Source organism: Pungitius pungitius, chromosome 1 (assembly GCF_949316345.1).
Source record: "Pungitius pungitius chromosome 1, fPunPun2.1, whole genome shotgun sequence".
Taxonomy (NCBI): Eukaryota; Metazoa; Chordata; class Actinopteri; order Perciformes; family Gasterosteidae; genus Pungitius; species Pungitius pungitius.
In genome coordinates, this window is record NC_084900.1 from 31,357,642 (window position 1) to 31,375,761 (window position 18,120).

General features: G+C 44.6%; 2 protein-coding genes across 5 annotated transcripts in view; one reads left to right on the plus strand and one right to left on the minus strand.

Annotated features, from left to right (window-relative positions):
* The first annotated feature begins 1,055 nt into the window (after positions 1-1,055).
* Positions 1,056-11,837, plus strand: calcoco1a (calcium binding and coiled-coil domain 1a). Of its 2 annotated transcripts, none has more exons than XM_037477924.2 (15): positions 1,056-1,250; positions 2,269-2,433; positions 2,515-2,617; positions 4,700-4,902; positions 5,076-5,288; positions 5,478-5,626; positions 5,727-5,796; positions 5,949-6,104; positions 6,465-6,719; positions 6,840-6,965; positions 7,198-7,293; positions 8,089-8,176; positions 8,323-8,570; positions 8,771-8,862; positions 9,972-11,837. In XM_037477924.2, exons 2-15 carry the CDS (start codon positions 2,302-2,304, stop codon positions 9,997-9,999), a joined length of 1,959 nt encoding a protein of 652 aa, XP_037333821.2. In that variant the 5' UTR covers positions 1,056-1,250; positions 2,269-2,301; the 3' UTR covers positions 10,000-11,837. The 2 variants fall into 2 exon arrangements, with proteins under 2 accessions (XP_037333821.2, XP_037333820.2); XM_037477923.2 differs by having other exon boundaries at positions 1,057-1,250; positions 2,266-2,433.
* Positions 11,838-14,670: 2,833 nt separating this feature from the next.
* rarga (retinoic acid receptor gamma a) overlaps positions 14,671-18,120 on the minus strand; it is a 39,127-nt gene continuing 35,677 nt past the window's right edge. For all 3 annotated transcript variants that reach the window (XM_037477926.2, XM_062565023.1, XM_037477927.2), the window contains 3 exons: positions 17,706-17,910; positions 17,387-17,545; positions 14,671-17,163 (listed from right to left, as the gene is read on the minus strand). In XM_037477926.2, the coding sequence (XP_037333823.1) occupies positions 16,799-17,163; positions 17,387-17,545; positions 17,706-17,910 (729 nt within the window). In that variant the 3' untranslated portion in view covers positions 14,671-16,798. The remainder of the gene's footprint in view (positions 17,164-17,386; positions 17,546-17,705; positions 17,911-18,120) is intronic.

Below are 18,120 nucleotides of genomic sequence, written 5' to 3' on the forward strand. Positions count from 1 at the left end.
TTCTTTGTAATGTTTATTCAAACTTTATTACACCAATACTTTAATTTATATGTTATATGTTAAGTTGAGAAGTAAACCTTCAGTTTTAAATGTAGTATTTCATCTTGAAGCTAATTTTTTTTTTTTAAATAAATAAATAAATATATAAATATATATATATATATATATATTGGGTGGTTGGGATTTTTATAAGACTTAAAAAACATGCCGAAAACTCATCCGAAGACAATGAGGCAGAATTGGGAAACTGAAGAACATGCACCTCGTGTTAAAGATGGTTGAGGAATTGGGTGAATATGTGGCAGCAGTAATGCATTATGCACTTGGTTTTGAAGATGGCATACTGCCATCTGCTGTCTGGCATCGAAACTTCATCATGCTGTGTAAAGCCTAGTTAACTTGCACCACCCTATGTTTACACAATGAGATGTGAGGAATAATTGGCAAAAGATAAATGTGGTTGGGAAAAAAACTACATCCACATAAAATCCTTAACCTGGAATAAAAGGGTTTGTCCAATTATACAGATAACTCTGTATATCTGTTTAATTGGGACAGCCTTATCTGGAACATCAATCCAACTGATGAAAAAAAATATATATACAAAGTAGAAAAACCAAAAGCTCATTTGCCTTTCTCAGAAAACCTACCGCATTTAACACCCAGTTTACTCGTAGCGTATGGGCGATTTTTACCTTCCCTATCCAGCTGCAAGGTGATTCATATATAACATAAACGTTGACAACAACATATTCTAGAGAACATTTTCTAGCCTATGGCAAGATGAACTGATCACGGGTCAACTTGTTCTGCGCACGTCTCCCGTATCGCCGAATCGGCCGCGGATCGTTGTTTTCCTCGTCGCCCACACGAGGCAATCATTTCCATTGGTCGGTGCCAGGTTACGCATCTGGGCTTTCGTCCTCCGATGAGAAAAACAACCGAAGCCGAAGAGGGGCACCGCGTTGCGTGCTGCGCTGGGGGTTGTAGTTCACAAAGAGCCGCCCCAGCGCACCGTCATAGAAGCGGGGAACTGCAGCTCCCATGATGCTCCGCGGTGGAAGTCAAACTGTCACGCTTGTGTTTTCCTTTTTTTGTGTTGTTATTGTTTCGGGTCCTTGGATCAACCGAGTGCGGGGAGGAAAACGCGTCTCATGGTTTGTGGTTTTCTCCACGCATTGTGACAACATCATTGCGATAGAGGGGCAGCTCGTTTAGGGATCTCGCAGAGAACTCGGAGATATAAAAAGGTAAGCGAGATGCCCTGGACGGCCGAGACGTGATGTGCGCAGATGTCATTTTTAGTTTAACAAAGCCTGTTATTGTCTCGCCCGACTTGCAAGCGCATTCACATTCATTTGGACATGAGAATTATCGAGTAGGCTACATGTCCATATTTTTCCATATTTTCTAACAGGTTTGTCTTCCTAAAGCTTGCGTCGACGGTCACGACACAAAGTTTTGCCGACATGTGCTAGTGTTGGGCCTCAAGCGTCTTGCTGTGTAATATGAACCCCCCAGGAAGATATATTTATAGTGATGGTTGTTTTTTCTTCATTTTTTTTTTAAAGGGATGGGATGGCATTTGCCAAATACTCTGCAATATTTACTGAAAAAAGTTTGTTCGAAGTTTAGCGAGATACTTTACTGAAATAGAAAACCTAAAACCCCTATTCTTGTATTGATCAAGACTAACACAGGAGATAAATATAAACTATGGGAAAGTCACAGTTAATCCACAATTACAGGATATCTTCCACTAAAAGCATTTTATCCCCTTGCACATGTCACATTAGAACTTCTGGGTATGTTTAACATTTACAAACATAGGATCTATGTGGCTAAATAAATAAATAATGCTCCCTGTAAGGCACACATGTCTCCATGGAGGTAGAATTTGAGCCGTATGCATGCAGGAGGTCCCATACGCATGGTTCTGCATGTCCACACGCAATAGTGTACAATAACAAATGAAAGCAATGATTGAAATAGCCCGAGTCAAATATATGTCACCTGGCTCAAAGGACATGCTGTGACTGAGGTTTGGTTCCTGTGTCCTCTTGTCAAATGTGGGGATATCATCTTACACTGAATAAATATTCACAGCCTCCTGGCTCAGTCTTTTTTTTGTTCTCGAGCAGTCACCTCCCACCCATTTCATGATTATTTAACTTAACCTTTAATGCCTTTTATTCCCCCCTGAAATTGGATTTAATTCATTTAGAACAATAGCAACTTCAGTTTGAACATTGTGTTTTTCCCCAGTAGGTGGAAAATAGCCCGCCTTTCCTTTGTGTTGCCATGGAAAAGCCTTGGCGGGTGGAGTTCAGAAACGTGGGCAGCAGCTACTTCCCTCAGAGCAGAGTTGATTGCCACTACACACTTAGCTCTCACCACAACTGGGCCAGCAATGACTGGATAGGGCTCTTCAAGGTATTGTTAACCTGATAACTGTCACAGCGGATAAAACGTTTATGCATCAACTACAAAATAACAGCATGTGTTCTCCCTCAGGTTGGATGGTCGTCAGTCAAGGACTACCACACATTTGTCTGGGCTCTGGTGCCGACTGACTATCAAGAGGGCACCGATGTCAACTGCTGTGTGCACTTCCAGGGTACTCATGCCCTTGTTTTCTAATTGTATTTTATTTCCCATTGTTAGCCGGAATCTATACTGATACGGTGCTTAGATCAGCACATAAAACCTTCAGCGGGAGATTGATGTGTCCGTGGATTGAATTGCTCTCCTGTACACAAAAGGCTGGCAACTGGTGTTTTAAAATGGAGGGAGACAAAAGACATTTCAAATTTAAAAGAGTTATCACAGATGTTAAAGGGATAATATCCAAAACAGAAGAAAATGTTCTTCTCTACTCGTCTCTAACACAAGCTATTTCATGGTTTCCATTCATTTTTAAGGATGCATGGGTTTGAGTAGTGAGGATGGAAAAGACAATGGGTTTTGTCAAAGCCAGCTCTGATTACTACTCGTCAAAAATACGATGTTCACTCTGTCCTGTTTATCAGCGGCAACAGATAAGCCTGACTCAGTGAGAGGGGCGAGTATGCAGCAGGTGTGGCACTGACCTCTAGTGATTTATCACTAACTTTGGCATACTGACAATGTCATTCTTCGTTTGACAAAGAGCAGAGGGAGGAATGTCTGAAGAAACTGCTGAGGCTTCCTTTTTCTTCATCATTGCAGTAATTTAAAAAAAAAAAGGTGGCCTGCACCCACTGTGGCCTAAGCTCGGGCAGTAAGTTACAATGCAGCTCATAAACTTTGCTGTTCCTTCCTGTCAGTTTTCCATCCGGCCACTTTACTGTTCATCTGCTGTGGAACAGAAAAGTAAATCATTCTAAACACGAAGCTATAGTCTGTGCGAGGTAAGGATATTGTTAGGTTAACTCAGTTTATGAGCTGGAAGAAGCTGCTCACCGGTCAAAGTGGGAACCAGGATCCTGTCCGATGTGTTTAAGGACAAATAAAAAAATGATAATTACAAATACGGTAGGATATGAACCAATATGATAATGGTTGAAAGTCATTTCCAAAAAGGTAGGCTAATAACACACCAAATCAATAAACACTTAATTTAGTAGCACACCCATTCTGGTGTATATCCACTTTGAAAGGAAAATTCACGATTGCCTCCCAACGATAACAATGGAAATTTGGGATCTAACGTTAACGCGTACAGACAGAGAGAAAGCAAGTTAACATTATAGCACCATTACCAGACAGGGTGATTACTTTTAAGGATTACTTCTTTTGCTTAACAGATCATTTTTTATACGCAACACTTGTAGGCGTAACGTTACAATTGAATTGTTTAAATATGAGCTAGTTTGATAGCGAATTAAAATGATTATTGCCACTTGTCACAGCCGCGATTCTGACATGTCATTGCAGAGCAAACCCACGAGCTAACGCCAGTTAGCTAAGCCAAGTGTAATTAATAACCAAGCTAACAGGTAACCGGCTTCAACGACGACGCCGCCATGCTGAATAGGAACCGGACGAAGCGGACAGAAAAGCTGACGTTCAAGCCAAACAAAGTATTACAGAAAATAAGCACATGCGACATGTTTTCAGTTCTTTATAAACACCGCAACACCTGGTGCCCGTTAGCTGGTCCTGTTAACGTTACACGGCTGCTGGTGCGCTAGCTCGGGTGTTCAGTGCTCATTAAGTAACGGTTACTTTACAGAATAATAATGAAAACAGGAACTCACTTGAGGCAAGCTGGATTTATGGACGATATGTCTGGATGGGAAAAGGCTGTTCCGGGCCAGTGTAATTTAGAAATGACCTCAACTTGTGCACTCTTTGCAAAGGAACATGGGAAGGAAGGATAGCGCCATTTTTCTCACTTGGGTGGTGCCCACTGGTGGTGTAAAGTTGTACTGTAACACTCAGAAATCAATTTTGGACTTTTGGAAATACACGTTGAATTGTAATATTTAATTTATGCATTTACAAAATGAAAGCCACATACATGTTTAAACTCTTTAAAAGCCCATATAAGTATGTATATTGTACTGTGCAGTAACGTTACCCCAAAACCTATTTTCATGAATAATGAACGATTATTAACTCCAAAATCAGAGGTAGTTAAATGATCTAATCATCGTTAGTGCACTTATTCACTAAAAATGCATTTTTAAATCTCCCCCCCCCCCCCACTATCTTTCAGCCTCCTACCTACCCAAACCCAGCTCCCAGGATTATGAGTTTGCATACATTGATGCAAAGGGGGAAGTGTTCTCCCGCAGCTCCACGTTCACTTTCTGCGCTCCCAAGCCTCTCGAGGATCTGGTGACCCTTGAGGAGGAGCCCCATGGAGAGGAAGGAAGCACGGGCATGCTGCTGGTAGTGCCTAGAGCTGAACTGCTGCAGGTGAACAAAACAAAACAGAGTAGATTTACTACATATTCTAGTGAGGGAGAGTATGTCATCAGTTATGTAAATGAATGAGTGGTGATAAGACGCATCAGTGGGGGAAGTCAATACTGATGTTTAATGCGGACACACAAAGACATAACCATGGTTCCACCCTGCCTGTTTATCAGGGTCGACTGCAGGAATGTCTCCGAGAGCGCGCTGAGCTGCTGCAGGCGCAGGAGGTCGCCAACAGGCGGAGGGAGAAAGATCAGGAGGAGCACAAGAGGGCGAGGGAGGCCTGGGACAGGAGGCACATGGCGCTGGAAAAGGATGTCGCCAGGCTGCAGGAAGAGCTGAAGCAGAGTCGAGACAAGGTTGAGGGGATGGAGATGGAGCAGAAGGTGGAGTATAGAGCTTGGAAAATGACACATCTGTGCTCAAACAACATTCCGTCTTTTTTTTAATGTAAAATGATCATTCAAAATGTCTTGATTGTTAAATTACAGTCTTAAATGCAATGCATTTTCAAATTGGTAACCACGGGGAATTAAACATTCATATAAAGATGGGAAATGCCTCTGGTCCGTTAGGAGGTGCAGGCTTTTGGAGAATCACTTGCCCAGGAGAAAAGTGCTTTATTGGATGCGATCGAGGCGAGCAAAGTGCAAATCAGCGAGCTGGAGGAGGATATCAAAACCATGGCTCAGAGAAGTGTGGAAAGAGAGACCGAGTTGGAAAGGTGCGACATTTAGTATTTTTATTTTCCCTTCTCTCTGATTTAGTTTTATGTGGGTCTCATAAATACTGTTGATCCTCCGTGGCTAAACCTTTGTGCGCAGGATGAAAGAAAGAGCAAAGAGGGCCGGAGCTCAGAGAAAAGAAGAGGAAAACGACAGAAAGAGCCTGCAGGTAACTGTAGTTCAGACCGAGCAATATATCTCAGTAAAGCCTGTGTGTCAGTTGTTATTTTCCTTTTCTGCTGTATTTTGGGGGGGGGGGGAAACGTTATGTCCTTGCACCTCACTCTCTTTTCTCGTCCGTGTCGTGTCTCTCTCTTTTAGACGAAGCTGGAACAGACAGAAGGTGAACTCCGAAGTCTGTCCAAGGAGTTTCAGGTCTTAAGGAATTCACTGGCCCAGAGAGACACCAGTGTCCTGCAGCTGCAGAACAGCATTACCACCCTCACCCAGAAACTCACCGCTGCCCACAGGAAGGAGGTCAGACATCACTTTGGAAATCAGAGGAGACGCGATTGAAAGCCTGGTTAACAATAATTCTTATTCTTAGTTAAAGGCAGATTGGGCAAATGTTAGAATATTTGCAGGACTTGACGCTTGGTCAAAACTACTGGAGTTGGGTGTTTTTTTTAATTATACTCTGACTTTGGGACTTGGGCTATTTTCTTCACTTTAAGAGTTGTATGTCACCACATTTTAAAATGTTTTTATGACTTTAAACACGACCCGGGCATCTCCAATTCAGCAACAGTTGATAGACTGGCATCGTGTAGCGATTTTTCCCCCCCGCAGCTACCGATGTGTTTTCAAACCCACGCTTCACTGTCCCTTTATGGCCAGGCGCAGACCGAGGCCACGCTGAAGGAGATGCGGAGCCTGCGGGAGCGCCTGAACCTGACCGAGCGTGCCGCAGAGGCCCTGAAGAGTGATCTGAGTGCCATGGCGGCCCAGAGAGATCATGGCCAGGCCGAAATGCACCAGGCTCGTCTGCAGGCCGCCCAACTCACTCTTCAGCTCGCAGATTCCAGTCTGTCCATGAGAGAGGGACGAGCCCGCTGGGCCCAGGAGAGGCAGAGCCTGCAGCGCGCCGCTGAGGTATCCCTGCAGAACGTAGAATCGGGTGTCTTGAATTTCCATTCAGTTGTGTCCGTTTTTTACAGAAGCTCTAATAACGCGTTTTATACTGACGTGTGTGTGTGTGTTTGTGTGTGACAGAAGGACCACGAGAGTCTTGAGAAACTCAGCACGGAGATGCAGAGGACGGAAGAGAGGCTGCAAGAAGAGAGGATGGAGAGAGTGAAGCTGGAGGTTGAGCTTGGGAGAGAAAGGGATTGCAACCGGGTGAGAAATACTACAAAGATCTCATTTTTTTGTGTTTCCCGTTTCAGATTCATTTTGTGAGTGCACTTAAGTTTGTTTGCGGTAGACAAAACTACATTCACCACACAGAAATGAGGGTACAACAATCTTCAAAAAACACAGAGCTGTACTCTATATACTACACGTGGCCATTCTGAAATCACAGTGACTGTTAGTAGGTTCTGACATGTTGCTTCTGATATCTGGCTGGCAGGTTCAGCTGAGTGAAACCCGCAGGGAGCTCCAGGAGCTGAAAGCCAACCTGAGGGTCGCCCAGAAAGAGACGGAGCAGCAGCTTGCAGAGAAACAGGTCAGAGACACACGGCGAGTAGTCAGCTCACATCCATGCTGACAGAGAGTCTCCAAACAGAAAGAACGCACTTTGGGCTGGTACATTCTGGATGTGACGTCACAGGTCCTGACTCTATGACCTTTTATATGCTGATCTCATGGCTAAAAAACCGTGTGGAATAACAACTAAAATGTAGTGTATGTCTTTCCCTAATCTCCTAACAAGTTTGGTTAAAATTTGTACCCCCTTCTAGCTTGAGCGCACCTATTCATTTTATTTTTAAAGCTGTGTATTGATTACGTATTCATATGCTAAAGATTACTGATGGAACATATTCACAAGTATACAGGGGTGGAGGTGTCCCAGGTGTTAGGAATCTTCTATCTGCTGTTGTCTTCTTAGCTGTTATTGTGCAATATAAATAGTTTATAGTGCAGTATAAATCAGTAGTATTTCACGGCAGTCAGTGCTACTGCTCTTAAAGTGCTTTTGTTGGCTAACCACCGTTGCGATTGTTTGCCACTGCCACAGTAGTCATTGTTTTTCAAATCGGTGTTCAGCTTTCTTTTAACATCTGCCTCATAGTGGCCTCGCATCCAATCTGTGACGCATCATAAATATAGCAAATGTTTATTAAACAGTGATGATGATATTTATGTAAAGGCAAAGTTGCCTTTGTGTGTGAACGTGTTTTATGGAGCTTTAGCCTGAAGAAGTCAGACTGCGAGAGTTATGGGGAGGGGGGAGGGGGGGGGGGGGGGTCGACGACTGCTGAAGCCACCATGTGATATGACGGCTGTATTTTCACCACAGGAGTTGATGGAGTACGTCTGTCAGCTGGAGCAGAAGATGGAAACAGTGGTCGGTGCCAAGTGGAGCGCCGCCCCGCTTGCCTATACAGGTGACTGGAGCCCCGCAGATGTGAACACTAAAGGAGCTCACTATCATTTAACGGCCACACTAAATATTGCTCAAAACGGCCACACGTTGTCGGGGCGAACAGCGAGAAAAGAAGTGACCCGTTTTTTTTTTTCTTCTGCCCGGCAGACCTGCCCGCGAGCGTTTTGTCGGACTCCGAGGACGAGAACCCAGAGGCTTTGCAGCCCCTCCGCCCGCCGAGGCCTCTGGGACACTACGGCCTGTGCGAGCAGGGCCAGCCCGACTCCTTGCTCCCGGCCACCCCTCCCGCCTCCCCCAGGGAGGCGGAGAGGAGCGCGGTGGTCATCAACCAGCCGGCCCCGCTCGCCTCGCCGCGCCAGGCCGACGCCGACGCGCAGGCGCACAGCTCCGACTCGGTGAGACGCGCTGCACCCGCCGCCCCAGCTGTTAAATGAGCTGTGCCCTCATGCCGTCCGCCGTGTGGATCCTTTGATACAGATATCACCTCCCGGAAGCAATTAGGCCGCTCGTTATTTGTCCGTGATGGCGGCTGCTGTGCGTGTGTGTGTGTGCGTGTGTGTGATTGTGTGATTGTGTGTTGTTCTCTGGTGTTAAGGAGGAGGAATCTGAAACACTCAAGTGTGGACGACGCAGCTCTGGGGAGGAAACGGCGCTTTTGCTGCCTGAACACATGGACACTGTTCTCAGGTACAACCTCCCCTTCACTTGTTCATACCTACACACACACACACACACACACACACACACACACATAAGGTACAGACACATTGACCCAGCAAGTGTGCATGTACACAGTTGTGATATGTATTTTTTTGCTGCGTTTGCTACTTTAGAACGCTTCTCCAATTTTACTTGTCGTTTACTTCATTTTAATTGTTGAAATAAGTGGTATTTTTCTCCGCTAGTTGGCATGTGTCACACTGTTGCACATGGAAGCATTAACTGTTTCATTGAACTACTGCATTCTAAAGTGACTGGATACATGGACATAGTGATTGCCTTCTCGTGAAAGATATTACACGATTTGGTTTGGATTAATGTAGGGTTTAGCAAGTGACCATGAGAACGAAAGGAGCACAGTTAAGGATTTCATGTTGAAAAATGCAGCTTTGCATTGCTGGCTGCATATTAAAATGAAAATGTCTTTCAGGTCAAACAAGCAAACAAATTTCTTCCCGCCATGCTGGCTGGTTTTAAACTCCAGCAATGCATCATTTTTTTTATGAACCCATGACTTGATTTGTGTGTACAACCTCACTCTGCAAAGTGATTAGCGAACACAGCAGCCAGATGAACGCGGTGGAGTAAAAACCTTCATATTTCTATCTTAAATTAAAAGAAGTAAATATCTTGAAAAGGACAAACGTAGAAGTTGCACTCAAACGTTGTTGCTGAGTACTGAAGCGTCACACACAGAAAAGCTTGAGAACAAACTCCGAGCTCGCCAAAGCACACAGACACACATGTGACCAGTGATTTATGATGACAGGGTGACAATGACCGGAAGATGGAAGTTTTTCTATGTGTGGTCGTAAAAGAAGTTGAGTCAGGGAGACTGTGAGACAAAGTTGGGGCAAGATGGGAGGACAAGGGGACCGATAAGTTGACAGCGAGATGTAGCAATGATTTACCTGAGGGGAGTACTTCAGTCACGGGCCAATTTTCAGCATCATTAAAGCTCTCTCTCTCTCTCTCTCTCTCTCCCACTCGGCCCACTTCTTCAGTCCACCCTCCTCCTTCCACCAGACTGGGTGTTTGTTTCAGTCGTTCACACTCTGCTTTGTATCTCCCTGCAGCGATGTGTCGGAGACCTCGCTATGGTAGCCCGCGGACGGCCCTTGACCAATGGCCAGTGGTCAGAAGGAGGACAAAGGAGGACTTTCTCGGTGTTTGTGTGGTTCTACAATACTTCCGCTAAGCACATATGCAGCTCACTCACTACACAGAGAAAATGGTAATATGCAATTGACATCATATCTGCCGCGAACCCTGGATTTTCCCTCTAACTGTCGTGTTGTTACTCCTCTGGCTAGCAATGACACAGTGTCTCGTGGGGGCAGGTCGACACGAGACACGAGCAGAATTATTTTGGTTAAATCATTGCAATGTCGAGAGCTTAACGATGGATGTTATGTCGTTTTTCTTTTTTTTTTTACAACATTTGTTTTTAGGATTCATGGCAGGCGCTGTAATGACGATGTTTTTTGCAGGCCCAGCTCCACTGGAAATCATGGCAAAACTCTCCAACATCAAATTCTCCACGGCAGAATGAAGTAATAATGATACAGCGTCATACTCAAATTATATAGCAGTAATGTGGGTCTATGACATCAAATTTCCCCTCCATTTACTCACAAGTAAGATTTGATATGCACTATCTTGAATGCAGGAGCACTTGATTGCTGTCGTGCGGATGCAGTTAAATAGATTTAGTGATTCAGAGATGCTCAAAGAAGGAAAAGCATTTAAAAAAGAAAGCTTATTGAACAGATGTTGTGTTTGAAGTCTATTAAATACATGCCAGATGCAACTTCCTACTTCAGTACTTACATATAATCATTGTTATAGTTAACGCTCATGCTTTACACAATAGGTCTGCTATAGTCTTTAATATTTAATGGAGTTACAAGCTGGCCATTAGAATATTTAGTGTTACAATTTCTTATTTTGCAGAAACCTTACATTCACGCAGTTATACATTTTGTGCCTAAAATAATTTAAAATAGAGTCATCTTCCAAAAATCATCTTTTATAGATCCTGACGCATTGACACGTGTTGGTATTTTCCCCGGGCCCTATGGCAATTTACTGCCTAATAAAAACAGCTGCCTACCTTTTAATCAATACCGTATGCATTTTTCATGATTTTCTATTCATAATTAACTTGAGTTATACTGCAATTAAATTATATTCAGGTTTAGTTTGAAAGAGGTGTTTTTCACGCAGCCGTATGTGCAATGTAAGACAAAACTTTCCATGCTTGGCTAAGAAAACGTGGATGCTTGATTTCATCTTCTGTATTTGCACCATATTTTTTACTATATAAGAGTTTTTAGATTAATGGTTTACGAATGGATACCTAATATGTCGCTTCATCATTATCTTAATCATTACCATTGTGTTTTTGTATTTATGTTATCGACACGTTTTTACCCTTTGCTTTCGAATACTCACTTTAAGATTTCATTTATGAGAAATTAATATACACAATATCGGTGGTTATGAAAAGGGAATGGTTCTGGCCCGTTGCGTTTGAGGTGATCTGAATATTCAAGCATGAGGACCAAGATCATGAAAGGAGTCATTTGTCTCGTGTCGCCGGGTGTCCTGGGGTTGCAGTTCATGTCGATTCTCATCGGGTGGAGGAGGGAACGTTGTGAGGAGCCTGGTATTCTCTCTTATAAAACACTACATGTTTTCTCCATATTCCTTTTTTGTGGTTGTAATCCAATTTGATGTGTTAGGGGTGTTGTGTTGTGTTTTCTGTGGTTCCGCTGAGAGAAATTCGCCGGGACACCGTCTCCGGTTGCAATAAAGCTCCAGTGGTTACCGTTTGTTTTGAGGTTTTTGGTGTGTGACGGTTATCCCACATGTTTTGTCTTACCATTCATGTAATGGGATTCGGGTGGGGTTCTGTAATAAAATCGTTTATGTATCCATTATTGGATCTCTTCTTTTTTTCTGGCCAAAGATCATCGCAATATTTTGACCCTCACATGACAGTTCATTTGTAATTAACTATGCCTTTTCTTTTCACACAGATATATTACCTTATGCCCTTTTGGCTCATGCCTCACATACATTTTTCATGCTGGATTTTCTCTCCCCTCACCTCTGGCTCGACCTGCACTGTCCCCTCAGGCCTGACCGCCTCATAATCTTCATCCTTGTGCCTCCCCTCTCCTAAGGCCGTCTTCCGTTCAGTCTTTTAAGCTCGCAGCTCCCTCCACCACACTCCCTCCATCTTAAGTCTGGGGTGACGATAGCTAATTATAAAATCAATGATGCTGGGCTGCCTAGTTTACAGCCCCCTCTAAAACCTTAACTGGGAAATCACTGTGGGATTGATGACTCCCTCAGTCTTTATCTCTTTTAATTAGAAATGTAAAAGATATGAAGACCCAGAGGCCAGAACACATCTCCTAGTTTTTTTTTATGACCCCCCCCCCCCGACACCCGCCTTCCCCCCGGCTCTCGCTACCCTTCCCCAAATCACCCCTTCCTCTACTTGGACTTGTTTATTCCTTCTTCCTCGCGGCTGGTACACCCTCCAATTCTGAGTCCTGTCGCAGACGCCTTGTCCGTTTCTACCTCCCTTTCTCCCTTTGAAGACGGGTCCGCCTGCCCCTCTGCTCACACAGTGGCAAGTGTTCAACTGATGGTCGTTGCACACGTTTCTCACCTTCCCCTCGCCTCATCTCTCCTCCTTTGGCTGATGCCCAACCCTCTGTGGATTTGCTTCATACGTCGCGAATGGCGCACTTGTCCTTTCGTCTGCTGCGAACCGGGCAGGAGACGCGCCGTCACGTCGTGACCCACCTCCCAACTCGTGGCGTCCAGCGTAGCCCCCTGAGTGGGTTTTAGACCCAGGTCACGTGCACTCTTGCAGTCTGTCCGGCCCCCTTGGTCCCTTACCGCTGCCAGGAGCTCTCGGTGAGCTTTATTCTCCTGATCTGTTGTTCCAGCTCTTTGCTTATGTTCAGAGCTAACTTTCTGTGGATGTGCTCTCTGTGCTTAAACATTCAAATTCATTTCTTTGGTATGCCGCACTCATGGCCTTCTTTTATGGATTCTTTACTATTTTTTTTAAATAATTGATGTCTTGAGGCTGGAGGAATATTACAGGGGAGATCTTTACCCTTTATTAATTCATTGTACAGTGATACCTTTTTTTCCCTGGGGTCTTATTTTTTTACACATTTCCATATCTTTTTCTCATTTCAAGTCAATAAGCCTTTCTTACTCAAGTAATTAGTTAATCCAGTATCACTGATGTGGAAGGATGAGTATATAGAAATCTTGCCCGGCTATTTTAAATTCCCCCAAGCACACCCAAACCCTATCATAGGTTTCCATGGCAACACCTTTCAGGGGCTCAGTATACGAGGCCATTTGATTGCTCCTTGTAAAATAGTGTGTAATGTATCAGCCTTATTTTAATTCCAGTCTGGTGTTATTGATCTGTCTTTAATGATAGTTAATTAAAGTAATCATATAATTGATAGGATCTCATCTCTGTTTATCACCCTCTTTTGATTCTCTCCCTTTCTCGCTCTCTCTGTCTCTCTCTCTATTAATACAATCAAGGTGAGAGCTTAGTGTCCCAGGTATGCTGGAAAATGAGAGGTGTTTACTATGGGTATACCTTTTCAAAGGGGTTTCCTGTTCTTTTATCAGAACGCCAAGAGAGCAGTTAAAATGATGGACTCAAGGTTATAAGTTTGGGACAGAAGTATAACTCCAAATTTTTGGTGACATGTATAACAAATCTTTTTTTATTCATCCGTTTGTTTCAAAGGTATTCTGACAAATGTGTTGATTCTGAGTTGAGATTAAGGCCGCGATGTCCTTTCACTTTTCACGGATCGTTACCGAAGCAGATCGGGGTGCATGAATGCTTCTTCAAGATCAAATATCGCAGTCCAATAAAATCTGAGACCATGTTGGACCATTTACTGACTGTTCAGCTGAAGCAGCAACCGGAAATAACTCAAATGGAAATGACAGATCACTGGGGCTGCAACTTACGTTTATTTTCCTTATCAATCCATCTCCCACATATTTCTTTGATTGATGGTTTTCTGTTAAACACCCCAAATTAGGAGAAAAATACTAATCACAACTTTGATTTGAGCAGAGGTGTATATTCTCAAATTTGCAAAGACAAATATATTAGGGATATAAAAGTTGGAATGTCTTATCGTTTGCGTATTGTCTTCTTTAAATCAAGCATTTTGCATCTTGCTTGATACAATCAGAGAATGCTCGGCATCTTTTCACAACATTTGCTTGAAATACGATCAATTAATCGTCTGCTTATATCCAATCTTTTCCATGTAAGGCATCTCAACTTGAGAAAGGTTGAGATGCCTTACTCCATACTTCTTCTTAAATTCAATAAACACATCGTTATGGACATATTTACTTTTTAACCTTGAAGCCACCTTATCTTTGAGAAAGAAAAATTGTCTGACTTTTTCCTACCTCCGACTACACAAATCTTCAGAGCAGACCTTTATCTGATGTCCTTGTTCAGTAGGAGGCAGTGGATTTATTGGCCTCTGCACCCACTGAGCCCCATGACCTAGCAGACCATGGTCTCCTCGGCCCTGTTGGGTTAACACTGCAGTAACAGTCCAAGAGCTCCCTCTACTGATCACTTTCTTAAATGGATGGTTTTTTTCCAGTCAAACTTACGACATCACAGTACAAGGGGACTCTGGGCTTATGTTTGGAGTAAATTTTCTAATCATTGCAAAACAAAAAAAAGTCCAGTAATCTCACAAAAGTAGTTTATTGTTACTCTTACTGTTTATATGGCTTTTCTTTGTATGACAAGAGTTGACATAAACAGAGAGTTGACAACACCGTGGCCATGTTGGAAAAACATGAAACATAATCTCAAAGTTTCGCCTGGATTACCATCATCGACATCATGATAGACCAGCAGAGAGAGAGAGAGAGAGAGAGAGAGAGAGATGGAGGGGTTGTGACCATTCACTCAATGACTCAAAACATTCGGAAGCATTCTCACACTCTCTCACACATGCACGCATACACACAAAACGCACAAACTGAGGAGAGCTGCCCATATTCAGAAGACGGGACCTCTCACCTTACAGAAAAGATGTTCATATTGCTTCAAAGAGAGACAGAACCCCCCCCTGTGTACTTTGAATCAGCCGCGCTCCAAGACAATTTGGCAATAAAGAAAATATACATGAGAACACTTAATGCTCCACTGCTTAAAGAGAGGAATAGATGTACATGAGAAGACAAGACGATATGATGGCTTTCAGGATGAGAAGGCAGTTTTATGCTTGGATTCCAGCACGAGCACAGGCGGGGGGGGGTCAGTGCCGATGACCCCCCCCCACGTGAGAGAGCCGGGCTGGCACACGTGCTGATTCCTCAGACTTGTCACCTTCTATGTACACGCAGAGTGGAGCTGATCAAAGAAAAAAAAAAAACGGAGTCAAGAGCACACACATAAATATTGCCTGTTTCTAGCGAGCCTAAATGCAGCGAGAGTTTGGTCCTTACTGAAAAGCCCTGAGTGTGAATCCAAAATGTCTTCCATGAAGAGTCCTGCTTTCGACTTGCGGATGTCTGTATGTCTGTGCGTCGGTGCTGACCATGTGTGGGTGTTTTTTTTAAATCTGTGCTTCTACTGACATCATCAGGGAGTGCTGTAAGGTCGATTGTATCCTCGATGTCGTACATGCCGCCATCATTTCGGACACACTAATGGAAATATCCGCTCCCAGAGAGTAAGTAATACAGGATCAGGAAAGTGCTACATATTCGGTCAAGTATACGGCCCTTGTCCGGGCACTTGATGCCATGTGTCTGCTACAGCTGGGGGTATCGAGAACGGAGTGTGTGCATGACGTGTGCATTGGTGTGTTAATGTGTGTGCGCCGCTGCGAGGATTGCTGGATGGCAGCTGGAGTCCCTGCCAGTAGTTCCACTCACGCTCTCAAGAGGACTTTTCCTAACTTTGGCACAATGATGCTTACTTTCCGCAGTGGCAGCATTTGTCTGCTGCAATGAGAATAATGCCAATTCCCTGATAACAGAAACGGAGTCCCTGCAACACAACAATAGTCCTCTGGGTTGATTATCATTGACATCCACAGTGAGCCAAAGTGCCCCCCCCAAAAAAAGCCCCAGCTAAGCATATGTAGCTGATAAGGAAGACCCAGCCAGATTACCCTTCTTTCCCCCCCGAATATGTTCTCAGGAAAGCTCTTCAAAAGAAAAAAGTTCTCTAAAAGGATTCATATATAAAACCAGAATAACAAATAAAGACAAAAATATAATGGTATATAGATATGTATGGACTTATTTATAAATTGAAAGAAAGAGAAGAAAAATTGAAGACAATATTCAAAAGCAATAACCATAAAAACAACCGATTAGCATACTTAATTTGGTTTTGCCCTGTACTCGTGTTGTTGTTTTTTTGAGAAATGTGCTTGTTGCAATCCACGGGAATCGACTGCTCAGTTCTGGTGTCTGGTTTGGCTGTTTCCCCCCCCGCTCTCATACAAACGCCAAGGAAAAGAGACTCGGTGCTTTCGCAGAGAGGTTCTGTCAGCCTCTCGGCCGGGCCGGGGGAGTTCAGAGGATTCGCCGTCACCTCTCCTTTACTTTCTTTTTTTTCTGGAGTTCACTGAGTTAGACGTGTCTGTACACATAAGGCTCTGCTGTGCTCCGCCGTGGACGACACAGGGGTGTGCAGTACGAGGGAAGGCCGGCGTGTTGTTGAGGTGGAGGAGACCGAGTGAGGTTGTGTTGTTTGTCTCAAAGTAGCTTTGAGTGCGCGTGTGTACGTGCGTGTATTTGTGTGTGTCTGAGCCTGTGTGTGCATGAGTGTGCGTATATGTCTGAAATGCTCTGTTCACTGCGCCCTCCCAACGAGGCCCTTCCTCGACCCGTCGGCGCCGTCCAGCACGCCCCAGGGCTCCCCGTCACTGTCCGAGCCCCTGTCCCGATCCTCGTCCCCCGCGTCCTCGTCCTCGTCTTCGTCCTCTTCCGGCGATGGCTCGCTGCCGTTCTCGGTGGCCCAGCTGTCTTCCTCGTCCTCCGCCTCCTGCTTGACCTGCGCCGGCGGCGCAGGCGGGGGCGGCGGGGGTGGCGGAGGGGGCGGGCTCTCGTTGCCCTCTGTCTGGTCCTCAAAGGCCTCTGGGTTCTCCAGCATCTCCCTGATCAAAGGAGGCATTGGCCCCGGGATCTCCATCTTCAGAGTGATGGCTCTCTCTGCGCCTGGGAGCGGAGAACACACAGACAATGGATGATTACAATCATGTTATATGTTACCAAAAAATAAGAAGAGGACACAAATAAAACGCCAAAAGACGTCGGCTAGTGGAGATTCAGTAACTTAATGACAAGGCCTCCTTTGTCAGCGTTATGAATCGGTTATGATTGTGGTCAAAATCTTTTCAAAATCCAAATTTGTTGGAGGAGTTGTTGTCGTCGCACTCACCCTTGGTGCTGATGCCCCGCAGGTCAGTGATCTTCATCAGCATGCGGGGAAACATGTGAGGTTTGTTGGGGCGACGGCGACGGGCGTAGATCTTCAGAGCCTCAAGCAGAGGCTCTTGCAGCTTGTCCACTTTCTGGGGCTCCTCGAGATCCATGCGGTCTGACAAAGTGGGCCGAAAACACATTGTGTTCATTATTGTGCCCCAGAAACTTTACAATTGTCACAAAAATCGTACTTGTCAAAAAGTCACATTTGTATTTTCTGTGCAACAATAATCCTTTCAAAGCAGTGGCAGCTGGGCTGAAACAAACTGCAGTACCTCCACAGATGAGGCAGATGGCGCTCAGGAGTCCAGTCTCTGTGTCGTCCATCTCCAGGGGTAGAAGCTGGCCGGCAAAGGCGAACACCAGGTCTGTGAGAGGTCCAAAACCGGCGTTGTGCATCTGGGTCCGGTTCAGAGTCAGGCCGTCTGAGAAGGTCATCGTGTCCTGCTCTGGAGTGTAGCGTGTGCAGATCCTCAGCATCTGTGAGTACCAGAAGATGGGAAAACTTGAAGAATGGCAGAAGCGATTGGCTCAGTGTGAAGTGTGCAGAACTACTTTCACACCAAGGATTAACTTGGCTCAACATTATTCCGGGGGAAAAACCTTCCTGCACTACCACTTCTCGCCACCAGGTGCAAGTGTTCCCTCATCGATCAAGTAAGTTGATTTTGTAAGTAGGTGAAGAGACAA